This window comes from Lepisma saccharinum, chromosome 29 (assembly GCF_977018435.1).
Source record: "Lepisma saccharinum chromosome 29, izLepSacc3.1, whole genome shotgun sequence".
In the NCBI taxonomy this organism is placed as follows: domain Eukaryota; kingdom Metazoa; phylum Arthropoda; class Insecta; order Zygentoma; family Lepismatidae; genus Lepisma; species Lepisma saccharinum.
In genome coordinates, this window is record NC_139257.1 from 42,221,500 (window position 1) to 42,237,358 (window position 15,859).

Here is a 15,859-nt window from a genome sequence, read left to right on the forward strand (position 1 = left end):
CAGGTTCTGCACTCAGAGAACTAAATGCATCATATCGATTGATGCACCAGAATGCATCGATTGATGCACTAAAGTGTGTTTTGTAAAAAACAAAAAGTAAAGTGCTCCCCTGTGCATAGCACCACGCCATGAAGGCGTATAGGGGGTGTGGGGGTAACGTCTCACACTTTCTTGATCCGGTCGTGAGTGTGATGATGTGATCAGCATCACGCCCCTGACCGCCTTTAGCCCCCCGGGTTTCCCCCAGGTATCCATGTTATTCGACGCTGGGTGGGCGCCGGGGCCGCTTCCATCGTTAGAAAAGTTCCCGGATTTGAACCGGCCGGGGATCGAACCCGGGACCTTGAGCATGGTAGTCAGACTTGTTACCGACTGATCCACCGCGGCCAACTTTGTGTTTTGTAGCTTCTTCAAAGAATCAGATTCACATTTGATGCATTTTGGTGCATTTTTGTATGTCGTGAAAGGAACACCAAAGTGCATCATTTCATTCAAGTGAGGATTTCTTTCAGTCGAGATGCACTTTAATGCATCAGCTGGTGCGTTTTGATTCACCAAAATGCATCTTTTTGATGATGCACTTAAACTTTTCGTCTGAGCTACATAAAGTCATTAGCTCAGACCAATCGTTTAGGTTCATCATCCATAAAGATGCAGGAGGGTGCATCAAGGAACATCAACTAATGCATTGAAGTGCATCTCGACTGAACAAAAACCTCACTTGAATCAAATGATGCACTTTGGTGTTTCTTTCATCACATACAAAAATGCACCAAAATACATCAAATGTGAATCTAATTCTTTGAAGAAGCTACAAAACACACTTTAGTGCATTAATCGATATGATGCATTTAGTTTTCTGTGTGTGGGGAGCGTATCGCATAATGTTGGATAGCGACAGGGGCTATTTCACCCATTTATTCAGTTGCTTTATGTACGTTAGTTAATGATGTCCAATTAGTCTTGCACTAAGTCGCTGGTGTTAACGAAATAATGAGCTGCGGTTCGCATAAGCGTGCCTTTGATGAGATTTTGCACTTGGGAAACAGTTATAATCATGCCGGAAACTTGTCTTTGTCTCTAATCGATGCATGATGAAGCTTCTCGCAACTTGGCACGTGTTGACTTCGTCCATAAATCGCAAGGAGAAGATCCGTCACTGAATATTCTTATGAGCATGTATCGGAGCTCAAAGCCCTAGCGGGTTGCAGTGAAACTTGGTATAAAGGCTATGTAGACCATGGGAAAGCGAATGCTGACGGGAAAAAAGGTTCAAATTTTCACCACCAGGTGGAAATGTGGCGCCGAGGACAGTGAACAACATCCCGGGAAACGTGCGACCATTGCTATAGAAGTAGAGAAAAAGAGGGAAAGGAGAGAGAAAGGGAAAGAGTGAAAGAAAGGACTCTCTCTCTCTCTCTCTCTCTCCCTCTCTCTCTCTCTCTCTCTCTCTCTCTCCTCGAAAGAGAAAATACTCTTCTCCCCCTTCCTCCAGCTCTCTCTCTCTCTCTCTATATATATATCTAGAAGCCCTCCCCCTCTCTCTCTATTTCTATCAAGGGTCCCGAGTTCGAATCCCGGTCGGGCTTGGTTGTTTGTGATGTCCATTCATCAATTTCATCACTTATCCCCATCTTCGCAAATTAGCCAAGAGGCACAAAACGCGAAGTAAAATAAACTAAATCAAATCAAAATCTATTTCTCTCTCTCTCTCTCTCTTTCTTTTTCTTCCTTCTATTCTGAGAGAGAGAGGAGATAAAGACGTCTCTCCTTCTCCTTCTTCTCTCCCCTTCTTCTTCTACTCTCTCTCTCTCTCTCTCTCTCTCTCTCTCTCGTCATGATCACGGCTTTCTCTTCTCTCTCATAGAAGAGAAGGGAAGGAGAAAGAAAGAAAGAAAAGAGAGAGAGCCCCTGACCGCCTTTAGTTTCCACCTGGTGGTGAAAATTTGAACCTTTTTTTCGTCAGAATTCGCTTCGCCATAGTCAATATAGCTTCTATACCAAGTTTCACCGAAATCTGTTCCTTAGAAGGGGCTTCAGGGTCCTCTGAAAAAGGAAAATTTCATTATGGAGTTTGTTCTATTCTTCCGAACTTCTCTTCAAGGCTGCATCAATAGTTCATTAGCTTGTAGTAACTCGAGAAAGTTGTGGTTATATTTTTTCACACGTGCCACCAATGAATGTAAACTCGATTGCAACCTAACAAAGAGTAAATGATGCGTACACTGTGATTAAATAATAAACCATGTATCCTTTATGAATATTATTAATTTTAATACCAGATATATTTGTGTTTAGTGCTTATGGGACGTGTGATTGGAGCGTTTGCCCCCAATATTGCGAATACCCCGCCAAGTGAAATTCCCATCCCGACATTTTACAATCACCGTTATCGAAAAGCGTTTTCGTGTCGCGAGCACTTAATGGCGTCGTTAAGTTGATAACTAGTCTTTAATAATGTTGTTCCACGTAGGATTTATTATATTGCCAATTTCATAGGTGTCTGCTTGCATTTATCACAAGATTTCTCTCTCGCAGTTGTCGAAGGTCAATGTCCGCTATATGTATATCCTGCATTGCGTATGCTTCCTTTACAGCCTTATATTTCAAGTCTATGGTGTGACAATGTTTTGAGGGCCAAGGACTACCACGTGACTTGTCTTTGGATAACGTGTATTCAGTAACTTTCTGACGCACATTCGTACTGTAGCGGTTAGCATTATGGTTGTTCATGAATAGGGCTCAGATAGTTATGCACTAAAAAAATGCAAAATATGCACTAAAAAGTGTAAAATATGAACTTAAATATGCACTTTAAAAACCCGTTTAATTTATAAATGCTGTATATTACAAACTATGAAAGATTACATGCCAGGCAATGAATATGCATTATTCTGAATGCTCATTCGCTACACAGATTTTTTTTCTATTAATATGGTTCTGCGTTAAATGAAACACAATACTTTACAGATCAAGATCATGATTACATTTGATAACAACATGATGTCTTAAATTTTCGAACTTGAAGCCTTTTGTTTTCAGCCAGAATAGTCTTATATTCAGAAATCACACGTTCCACTTCGCAAGATACAAGTGGATTGTATTTTAGGATAACAAAGTGAGACACATCAAGTTCCAGATTATCCACACGTTGTCCATTTGTATGCAGAATTTTGCAAACTTTCACTGTTGTTGCAAACCCACTGTTCTTTTTCAATACTGCATCCAATTTCTGTACATACACAGAATCTTCAACCTGGGATAGGACCTCTTTAACGTCTTCTATACTTTCGATGCATTTTTGAAGTTGTTGAAAGAAGAAAGACAGAGAAAAGATAACGAGAAGAGAAGAGAAGCGAGGAGAAGAAAAATAAATACAGTATATGCTTGGTGTTGGTTGTGGGTACAAAAATATACACATCATCAACTTATTTTCATAGAAATATGCACCTGCATATGAAATATGCATTTTTGTTAAAAATCCTTAAATATGCATTTGCATATGCAATATGCAAAATGCATAATTATCCGAGCCCTATTCATGAACATATCATTCATCCCCATCTTTGATGTTAAAGTGAACAAGTCAACTAACTAACTCTCTAGCCTTCTTAAACCCGAAGATTTATGGCTGCAGCAACACAAGCCTTCCATCTGTCCCTATCCTGGGCAACATCAATCCAATCTTTTCCTTTAGGTCCATGTCAACGTTATCCCTCCATCTTCGTCTTGGCCTTCCTACAGGTCTCTTACCACCAGGTTTTCCAACAAAACTTCCTGCTGTAAACTTCCCCACTAACTGAACAAGTCAAGCTACCTAGATCAGTCTTTCCCACTTTCAGAAGTGCTTATTTATATTCAGTCAATTTATAACAGGCTTCTTAAAGGTCTGGGATTGTAAACAAATTAAATTTCTGTCCCGGAGAGAAAATTAGCAAGCTTAAATGAGCTTTGTACCGTAAATTACCTTTTTTTATCATAAAACTATTTCAATTCGGTCCCGGAACATTTCTTCCGGATCGATTTAAATACGGTCCACCAAGTTCGGTATTGAAATGAGACAATACGCAACTTGGACCGAATTTAAATTGTGCTAGAAGAATTTCCATTCGTTCGGTCCAGGAACTTTTTTTTCCGGATCAATTTAAATACCGTCCATGGAACTTGCAAGTTAAGAATTGAAATGAAACAATACGCACCTTGGACCGAATATAAATTGTACGAGAGAAAAAAAAACATGTTCTCATGTAAAAACCCTCTTAATATTTCCATGTACGTACAGGGTGTATCATAATAGATTGAACAACTTTAAGAATTTATTTCGACTAAATTATATGGAATACAACAATGATATTTGTTGTGTATCGATCAGTAACACTTCAAGTTTCTCTGAATGGCTGCAAATGTTCAATGTGGCGAAAGTCGCCATTTTCTTTAACACTACTCCAGCGCCTCAACGACCGTGTTCACAAAAGTTTTACGCATGAAAACAAAACTTGAAGAACCATAGGATTGATAATTGTTGAGAAATTACTATCGAGTTTATAAAAATTACTAGATTTTTGGCTTGCCTCTATGGCCAGAACTGCACAGTGCATTGTTTATGTCTTTTTACGAATAATTATTCGTAATTATAATCAATGAAAAGGGGCCATTGACCCACTGTACTCCCTCGAGAATTACGTCGATTTTTTTTAAATCGACAGACTTCAATGTTCTACGTAATATAAAAGTGGTTCCAGCGTTAGGAAAGCAGAAATAACAGATATTTGATCCCTATTTCGGAGTGATTTCTCCTCTTTTTGTTAGTAAAAACTGTTTGTATGCACATTAAAATAGCGAAAGAACATGTCGAAAGCAATGATCAATACCAAACCTAACCTAACAACGTAAAATTATAGCTTCTGTTGTGGAAAGTCGTTGTGGGTGCTATATTCATTATAGCTTATGTTGTGGAAAGTCGTTTTGGGTGCTATATTCACTTGCGCGAGGCCTTCGGGCTGTTCTGCTTCACAGTAAAGTAACACGCTGAGGTAACTTTACTTCACAACACATTTCCGAGAGCTTAAGTCAACTGAAAACGTTCATAAACCATGCAAGATATTTCGCTTTCTCCAGTACAGAGGGTCAAGGGTAGGAATGAAAGTTCTTACAATAGAGTTACCACATGTTCATGCATTGACGTATTAGTTCAAAGGTTTTGTTTCCCCTTCAATATGGATGCCACACAATGGCAAATAAGTACAGATGCTTGAACCACAGCAACTGCCACGAACAGGCAGTTTCCCCCTTGCACGTAGAATCTTCCTACACGTCAACAAGAGAATTTTCGTGACACGAAATGAACTCGTAACACGTTCATATTCTCTGAACGGAAAGTAAATTGCCGTCAATGAAAGCTGTAAGATGTCGCCTTTAAATTCAACTCATGCGCTCGTATATCGTTGACAGTTCGGACATTTTTCGTTTTAAAGACTCTTTGAAACCAGAAGACAATTGTCAGCGCTAGCCCAGTCGATAAGAAACTTGAATAAAATCTTAAAAAGATGTTGAAAGTTCGTGTGTTTTACCGAGATACAGATGTGCCGCTTACGAGTACGTATGCAGATACATAGACATCAGTAGGACCTTTTACAGGGAGGACAAGCAATGTATTCTTTTCCAGCGGGGGATGAGGACAAGGCACATATTCCCCCCCGTAATAGTGTTGTCCTCTAAAAAGAAAAAAAGCTTAAGTTTGAAGTTATCATTTATACCATGTAAAGTAAAAAATCTTGCATTTCTCAAGGATAGGCTCGGCCCGAATCATTTTTCGTAGCGTAACCAATAAGAAGCGACCTCTAGGGCACGAGTGCAGAAGTAATGGCGGCCGAGTGAGATGTAAGCAATGCATCACTTCATATTTTTAAAAGCCGATAAATATTCAACCGAGAGGAATAACGTTTCGTATAAAACGTTATTAGATACAAAACAATGGCGCAGCTTAAATACATACTTTACAACATTTACTGTACACGTATGGAAGAATATTTTAGTTGTTTCAAATGTAAACACCGTGCACTCAGCATAGATGGTGTAACTCAACGTGCTTTTCATGCTGTATATATTATACAGTGTGTCTCATAAGTAAAGCACAAACTGACGCAGGTGAAAGTACATGATAATAGAAGCAAAAAAATCTCAGTAAGCATGGGTCTGCAAACGAGCCGTTTTCGAGATAATCGCGGATATGTGATTACAAGCCGCCACTGACTTCATTGTTTGTAAACGTCGTCCTAGTTGGTAAAATGCTAATAATGTGTGCGAATGTTGTAAACACAGAGTGCTTTACACCTTGCGCGGTCCGAGGTTTGTTCTTTGTTTACAAAACAGAACATTTCCGAGAGGTGGCGTATTCCTTGTTAAAGTAAGTAGAATGTTCAATAAAAGCAATCAGATCTCCTGAATTTTCATACTGTATTATTGGTATTGTACCAACTAGGACGACGTTTACAAACACTGAAGTCAGTGACGGCTTGTACCCACACATTCGCACACATTATTAGCATTGTACCAACTAGGACGACGTTTACGAACACTGAAGTCAGTGGCGGCTTGTAATCACACATTCGCGATTATCTCGAAAACGGCTCGTTACAGACCCATGTTTACTGAGACTTTTTTGCTTCTATTATCGTGTAGTTTCACCTGTGTCAGTTTGCGCTATTACTTTTGAGACACCCTGTACTTTGTAATCGCAAATGAAATACTATACTATCCGCTATAAGATTTTTGGAAGCATTTACGTAGCATTTGTTACGTACCCTATAGGACCAAATAATGTAAATAGTTTGCAAAAGCGGAATAGAGATGGCAACACCAGACGTGCAAGATGAAGAATTAAAATAATATATGCGAATAACTATATAAATAAGAATAAAACGAATGGGAAGGATGAAAACAATCAAATCTACTATAAGAAGATAAAGAATAAATATAAAAGAAATAAATTAATATATATACGTGATAAATCAAACTAGTGATCATATATAAATTGATCAGAAAACTAAAGAAGTCAAAGCACTGCTACAAAGTTGTGTCTTTGAACAGATCTTGCTTCTGTCTGATTGATTTACCATTCCCATAGCGGAAATTTTGTTTACATCAGTGGCGGCGCGTTCTAGTCGACGCCCCACAGCACTTTTGGTTGCGCGTTTCAACCGTAGCAACCTACTTGGATGCGCGTGTCAGTTGTTTGGCACCAAGTATACACTCTGTTGTACCCAGTTAGTGTTGGCGCGTTCCAATCGCAGCCGCGAGGGAGGAGATTAGTATATTTCTCAAAGCTTAAGGGGAAAAAGCTGAAATAGAAGGAAGTCCAGATCCAGAACGTCCATTACGAAGGAAGTTCAGATCCAGAACGTCCATTACGAAGGAAGTCCAGATCCAGAACGTCCATTAAGAAGGAAGTCAAGATCCAGAACATCCATTAAGAAGGCAGTCCAGATCCTCCATATTGAGAAGGAAGTCCAGATCGTCCATTGAGAAGGAAGTCCAGAGAGAAGAATAGAATATACAAATCAACAAAAGAAATAATAAAAAGCATATTGAAATGAAAATTAACTGTAAATAAGAATTATAGAAGAACGTAACTTATCATGGAAATATTCTGATTCCTTGTATCATGTGTTTAAATAATATATTCATTTAAACGTCTCCATTGGAAAGCATCCCGTCTGGTTTCGTTTCTACAAAGAACCCTACCCTGATGATATGCTAGCTGAGGTTTAAGATTAAGATTTATGCACCTTGCACCAAATAGAGGTAGCACATTTATGCTAGCAAAAATTTCGTCTAAAGCGGACCTAACTCCATGCTCGCAGTACCACCGCCAGCTCACTCGGCGTTCTAGAACAAATGAAATTAGCAGCCTTTGCTCTTCCTGTCCGAAGTGGCCGCGACTAGTTTTTGTGCCCGAATCCTTTCCTCGAGAAACCCATCTCCCAATGGTAAGTGAGGAGAGTTTATGGCGCTTAACATCCCAGAGGTGGAGCAAATTCGGCACTTAACTAAAAACTAAGTGATTTATGTTCTCTTAGCGTTTGTATTTTCTACCTTTTTCACCGATCTTCTGGGGCAATTACTTTTTTGTTAACGTCCCTAGATTGGAGGTTGAGGTTCCAGCAGTTGATGCTTTGAGGAGGTAAAAAAGTCCCAACTGTTAATTTTGCATTACGTGTTCAGAAAACCCTCTCGTTGTTCCTGGCCGTCGGAAGTTAGGGTTTGAACAAAAGCAACAATGATTTCTTGCTCTTGCACAATCTGTACTATAGTTAAAGGAAATTATTTTGAGAAACCGGGACTGAAGTGTCAAGAAATATGGTGCTTGTAATTGTTTTTAGTGTGTGTGTTTTTCAAAGAGTGAAGGGTACCAGGGGGTGCGCACAGTTTTCCACCATTAACTAACTCTAGCCTTCTTAAACCCGAAGGTTCATGGCTGCAGCAACACAGGTCTTCCATCTGTCCCTATCTTGAGCAAGATCTATATACTCTTTTCCATCCCTACCGATTTCCTATAGGTCTATCTCAACGTTGTCCCTCCATCTTCGTCTTGGGCTTCCTCCTGGCCACCTAACTTCCTGGACAGCTACTATATCTAATTTATACTTAACCATCTCATTAACTGTACACTGAAATGCCCCAGGCCGGTAAAGGCTCAGAACATTCCAGGTGCCTAATTGAATATCCTTATTCCTAAAGATCTTATCCTTACTTTACCTTGGGAACATCCATGGCCTCATGTTGCTGTTTCTTGACATGTCTTTTTACAGTGCAGAGTTGTCAGCTCTACGCCTAACCCCCAATATGAATGGAGGACCGCACCTGTCGTTGGTCAGCGGATCCCTCGGATCTAGCTGAGAGGATCACATTGTAGTCCACCAACCGTACCCCACTTCTGCCGATTGTGGGACGCTCATAGAGTCATGACAGGACAGCTCTGTAAATCCCAACAGAGCAAAATGTTGCAGCAAATGATGCAACAAATTTATTGGAAGTCTTAAAGCTTGTTTGCACATTATCCCACGGTAATGCAAACGTTGAGCGTGGGTTTTCTGTTAACGCAGAGTGTGGAACTGATAATATGATTGAGGATCTACTCGTATCATTGAGATCTATGTATGACCACATTTGTTCAATTGGTGGCATACAAAATTTAGAAATAACAAAACCGCTTATTCTTATCAGCCAGAAATGCACATGGGCTATACAAGGATGCAATGGAAGAAAAGAGGAAACAGCTGGGTGCAGTGAGGACTGGGGCAGCCAGGAGGAGGGAGAATGACAAGAAAGTGAAGGAGCTGAAAGCAAAAAGGGCCAGCTTACTTGAAGAAACAGGAAGGAGGCTGAAGTCCTTGCTGAAGAAGTTCAGAAACTTAAGAAGTGAGAAAGGTGTACATAATGTAAATATGTTTAGACAGACTGCTTATTTGTAAATAGTGAAGAATTGTGTATTGATGATAGCCTAGAGTGAATGAGTGCAACTATGTAATCCCGGAACTTTGATAATTGAAGCTTGAGGTAAGCATCATTTTAGCTAATCACATGTGAATACATTCGTCTTACAGGGTAGTCAGGGAAAATTTCTTGTCAACGGGGAAAAGTCAGGGAATTTTACTCGGGGCTTTTGCTAGACACCCTGTTATATCTTCACAGAAAAATGGGGGGGGGGTCGTTTCGTTTGATTGACTTGTAATTGATTTTTAGTTATGGTTATTATGTACAGTTTTGTCTACCTACGTGTGGGTGATCGTGGTGATGGGGTTGAAATGAGACACCTCCTCTTTACACCTCTTTCCACTCGGTTTGGAAATCTTCTCATTACTACAAGCTTAGTACACTAACAATGACAGTGAGGCTGAGCAGTTTTGTACGTTTTATGTTAGCAAGCATGAAAGTGAGACTAAAGTATCTAAAGTAAATATATATTGCTTAAAGATGTCTGTATTATATTCTTCCGCAAATGTTGTCCAACCAAAATAATTTTACTAAATAATTTGGCATGAAGGGGCGAGAGGAATGTTCTAACTTTTGGGGGGAGTGCGTCATAGGCCTTTGGGGGGGCACCCCTGAAGGGGATATCATTGCACGTCGTATGAATGCAGGTCTAGGACCTAGATCTAGAAATACACAACGGGATATTATTAGAATAATTAAATCAAGAAGACTTAAGTGGGCAGGCCATGTGGCACGAATGGAGGAGGAAAGAGGAGTTTACAGGATTCTTGTTGGGAAACGTGATGGTAAGAGACCTGTAAGAAAACTAAGACGAAGATGGAGGGATAACGTTGTGGAAATCGGCAAGGATGGAATAGATTGGATTGATCTTGCTCAGGACAGGGACAGATGGAAGTCTTGTGTTGCTGTAGCTATAGGCGTGCGCAGACCCTCTGATTAGGGGGGGGCAAAAGTCTTCATGAAAGTTCAGTCGGGAAAGGAAAACCTCATTTTATCTCACTGTTTTAGTTTCATTGTATTGATGGGTATATATATATATAATGCAGCAACATAGAGGCACCATAACGAATAAATAAATTGTCTCTGAAATGTGCCGCGCTTCTTTTTCTCCAAACAGTTGTGTTCATGCATTTAAGACAAAACTGTTTAGCAGAAAGAGTCTGAAGTACTTAGTAGTTACAACATCTCTGTCTAGTAATTTACAATGTATTACAGAAAATAACAAAATTGCCAGCGAAGCGAGCAAGAAAATTTTTAGATCCAAATTTTTGCAAACTGAAAACAATATTGATTTAACAAGGCACAAAAAATTCATGGGGCCCCATGGCAATCCCTTTTACAATTTTCTTCATTTAGATCGTTGGACGTCTAGCCGCCCCCTAGCTACAGCTCTGAACTTGACAACGCTGTACGAAAGGCAGAAACTGCGAGCGAAGCGAGCAAGAACATTTTACGAAATGTATTTTTATTTGTGTAAAATTTGATATCGAGGGGCCAATTTCCCTTTGCGTCACTCTGCAGGTGCTCTTGGCCGTCTGGAAGAAATAATGCAAGAATGACGTGAAAACTAATTCCATCTTGAGTATCCTTTTGTCATGCAACTCTTAGATTCTACTAGTCTTGCTTTCTGCTACCTCAATGTTTGCCCCCTAGAATTGATTTTCATCCAAGGTTTGGGAAGGGGCAATGCTCATTGCCCCCTTTGGGGGTTGCGTCACTGCACCCCCTTTCCCCGTAGTTGCTTTGAACTTTAATTTTATTTAAGAGTATAATATCGTTTAATAACAGCGATAAGATTCCTCTACACTAAATTTCTAGGGGAAAGTGTAATAATGTAGGTGTATGAACGTCTGGAAGGGAGTAAGGATGGCCACACCCTCCTTAGAAATCGAATATCAAGCTAAAAGTATATACGTGTTTCACACGTATAATTTGATTTCAGTCATAGTAATTTACATTAATGCGATAATTTGAAATTCAAGAGGTGTTTTTTTGAGGGGGCAAATACCCCATGGAAAAATACCTTGCTTATCCCTCCGTTGAAAAAAATATGAGGATGTCCACGATTAGGGCTCCTGCCCCCCCCCCCCCCCCCGGTGCCCACGCGTGTGGCTGCAGCCATCGGGTGTTAGAAGGCTAGAGAGTCTCGAGAATTTGTGTAGCAAGGTCGCGCATATCGGTAGAAAAGGGGAGAAAGCGAGTTGGCGGAGCAGATCATTGCTCGCCTTCCCTCTCACGCGATCATAGGTCGAGTCTCTACTTGCGCAAAGGACTTGTTTTCGTTCGCTTGCTCCATAGTTTCCCTGGACAGAGGGTAAGAATATCCTCGCGTTTCTGTGGGCAACATGTGTTGCCCATCTACAACAGGCTTTTACATGCACAGGAATCAATTTGCGAAGGTCACACGTGGTGACGTATACTTGCACTGAGAAATGAAACCAACAATTTTCTTTTCTATTGCCTATTACAGTGTGTTGTTAAGTCTTAAACCTTCGTCACTTTATGGAAATATTATTTCTTAAGTGTGGCTGTGTGACTTCCCTCCTCTCTCTATCTCTCTCACTCTCTCTTTTATTTCTTTTTCTCTCTGCCTCCCTCTCCCTCCTCTCTCTCTTCTCTCTCTCTCTCTCTCTCTCTCTCTCTCTAGAGAGAGAGAGGGGGGAAGAAAGAAAGAAGGAAAGTCTCTCTACCTCCTTTTTTCTACTTACTTTCCTTCTTTCTTTCCTCTCTCCCTCTCTCTCTCTCTTTTTCTCCCTCTCTCTCTCTGTGTTTTCTGCCTTTCTTTCCTTCTTTTTCTCTCTCTCTCTTTCTTCATGCTGAAAGGAGAGAAAAGGAAGAAAGAAGAAGAAAAGAGCAGGAAGAGAGAGAAGAAAGATGCAGAGAGAGAGAGAAAGAGAAAGAACAGGGTTCCTACGCGTCCTGGAAAACCTGTAATTTTTAAATATTCCTTCCAGGCATGGAAATGTTATGAAATTTCACATTTTGCCAAGCTGTACCTGGAATTTTGGAGATTGTCCTGGAAATTCCTTTGCCCCATTTTATTTGTATGAATTACAATAAGTTTTCATTTAAAACAGGCCAGTCATGACAGTGGTTTATTTACTTATGCCACTTTGCTGTCTACTGTAGTCATGTCATAGTTTTGTGATAAGTTTTATTTTTGTGATTGAAGTATAATGCCCCGCGCTTTTGTATTATTTTGTATCGCTCAGAGGTAGAAAATATGATGATAATAATAATGGTTAAAAAAAGGGATTGCTATCCTAAATATTCCAAGTTCTCCAAGGATATTATTCTTGTTTATTTGTAATACAAGATGGTATTTTTTTATAAACTTATATATACTTGTGTTTATTTTTTCTACCTTTTTATTTTTTCTGTATTTTTGTAAAAATTAAATATCCTTCATTATACTAAGAAATGAAAGGTGTGGAAACTAGCAGGTGTAGGGGAGTTGGGAGCCTGCATTAAAAAAACAATTAGAACCATTTTTTTTTAATAAAAGAAAATATGTAATGATGTGTATTTTGCCATGCTTACTTTCTACACTTGTCCTAGAGCAATTGTAGAAAATCCTTGAAAAGTCCTGGAAATGTCCTTGAAAGAATTGCATGATTTTGTGTAGGAACCCTGAAGAAGGAAAGAGAGAAAACGAAAGATAGATCCTGCCGTGTTTATGCCAATCAGATTGTATGTATTTCAAACCTCGAATTGCGCATTGTTCCGTTAAACTACACAACATACCGACATTTCTTTCTTTCTCTTTTGGGCTGTTTTGCGTCGCTTTTCCTTTGGGGTAATCGCTACGATGAGGAAGAATAATAAACGCATGACATGAAACAAACACAATGATACACGAGCGGCTAGGGACAGGCATATAATAGCTGAAATAAGCATGTAAATATGTTAGGCAATTTAAATTATATCTATTTAAGCTATTATATGTATACGTGGATACGTTAGGCAGGTCGCTATGGTGCTAATGCTGTCCCTAGCCGCTCGTAATGGTACACCCAAGGTTTGAACCTCAGACAGTAGCGCATTACGCTCAACAGTGAGGACTCAAAGCGGGTTTTTTAACAGTCTCTGGCAAGGCTTGTTATCATTTCAAATTTCGTGTCAAATTATATGAATTCAATGTTTAGGATTAAACGATTGTAATATTTTTCTTTTGTTTCAGGTTGCACGAAAGTCTACACGAAGAGCTCACATCTGAAGGCGCATCAGAGGATCCACACGGGTGAGTTTGTGCCACGAGGCGAGAGTCCCGAAGTGCTTAAACGTGAAGTAAACATCTATTACGCAAGGAAATTGCACACGTGCATTGTTGTAAGAACCGTTTTGAAGGCCTTCGTGCTCATTTGGTTAAATCGCGCGTCCCTTGTGTATTCTGGGTGGTCCCATATCGGACTTCCCATTTTTGTTTTACATTGGAAATTTCCGCAAGCTCCAATCTCCAGTGCCTGGTTGCATTGAGTCAAATACATCCTTTTCGTTTCTTTTTAAACCTGTTCACTGACGCCAGCGACATCTTCTTTTTCTGATATATTATTTATGAACGAGCCGGCCTTCGTGGCTGAGTGGTTAGCACGTCACGCTGCGACGCCCGTCGGAAGTTTGATATTTCCAAAATAACAAATCAAATATGCCCATATGCCCAATGCATTTCTCCTTGCCTCCTGGCAGTGTTGCCAAACCTGGTGCGCATAAAATAGCTAAGTTTCACCTTAAATGAAGTTAAAACTGATTTTCAAGTAGCTTGATTTACGAAGTGCTTCCTAGAGTAATGTTAGTTGTCAAAGGGCGCTGCTATTACCGTTAACTCTAAATTGATGACAATTTATTCTTAGTATTCACCATCTAGATCCGGCGGCATCGCCATCTCATGGTCGTACGAAATCGAAAATAAAGGATTCCCTGATAACAATATTATGCCAATTTCACATCAACACGTCGCTATAAAAAAGTAGCTGGTGATATAAGAGTGGATGGGGGTGACGCAGCCAATATAACAATATCACGTCACGTGCAAAATGTATAATCATGGCAAAAGTTGGTCTATGTGGGGCGGAACCAGTGATGGCATCATAGTGAGGCACGGGGGCGGGCGCCCCAGTTCACAGGCACGAAAGAGCCAGATCTGGCTTCAAGAGAGCTACGTTGGCAACACTGACTCGGGGGGAAAGCCGGGACGATACTGTCTTGCATGCCCTTAAAGTCTTGTGTATCAAGGTTTACTTTTCTGACATCTCAACCGGATCACGCGTTAAAACAAATCAGTCAATCAATGATGTGTGTGTATATGCTGTGAAAGTTTGTGGAGATTCAGTTGGTTTATTTTGTATCGATTTTCTGCCATATTTGGCTTATCTCCAAACCGATGATGAAATTGGTGAAGTGTAGTCACAAAGAATATTATAATAAATAAATAAATAATAAATTAGGCTGGATTAAAATGAAAGAAAGACTGAGGTACAGAAAACTAGTGTTGCTACATATGTTACTTTATACAGGAAGTCCTATATATCTCACAGACAGATTGCTTCCCTTAGGAAACCCCGAGTTATCACACACAAGATGCCAAAATTCCAATCTTCTGACAATTAAAACTCACAAAACTGAATTTTTTAGTAACTCTTTTACTGTATCAGTGGTTAGAGACTGGAATGCACTTTCACATGAAATGAGAAAATCAATTTCAATGGGTATCTTCAAAATAAGATTAAGAGAAAGTTTCATGGAGTGATTTTTTTTTGTAGTGGCCTGTTATGTATATAAACCTATGTATGAGTGTGTGTACATGTGTATATATATGTGTATATATATATATATATATATATATATATATATATATATATATATATATATATATATATATATACACACACACATGTTTTATGTATTTCATTGAATTCTACATATTTTTACCGCTGTTGGTTTGACATGAAAGGTATATGTGTGATCGTTATTTGCAATGTTTATATATGAATCAATTTATGAATATGTTCTATATTATGAAATTTTGAATTGGTTGAGTGTAAGAAAAGGCATGATCCTTAATCTCCGTCACAAATAAATAAATAAATACGCAGGCTGCGATTCTAAACCCTCGACCCCTGGCGTCGTAGCGCGCTGTGCTAACCACTCCGCCACAGAGGTGGGCAATTTCTGCCAAGTCTCGTCTACCAACAATAATGTCAACGGGATTTTAACTGAAAGAGACAAAGCTATTGAGTGGCAAAACCTTTCGGTTCCCAGTCAATGCATCTTCCATTGAAAACTTTCAAGCATTGTGTGACCAAAATGCCATTTTGGTAAACCCCGTGCTTTTGGACGTTGGCTGTGTGTATGCAGAGGATGCATA

The 15,859-nt window shown here is 39.6% G+C and overlaps 1 protein-coding gene across 2 annotated transcripts in view; it reads left to right on the forward strand.

Annotated features, from left to right (window-relative positions):
* Positions 1-15,859, forward strand: part of LOC145981332 (uncharacterized) — a 276,520-nt gene that overhangs the window by 196,366 nt on the left and 64,295 nt on the right. For both annotated transcript variants that reach the window (XM_083114541.1, XM_083114542.1), the window contains one exon: positions 13,676-13,735. In XM_083114541.1, coding sequence (XP_082970667.1) covers positions 13,676-13,735 — 60 coding nt within the window. The remainder of the gene's footprint in view (positions 1-13,675; positions 13,736-15,859) is intronic.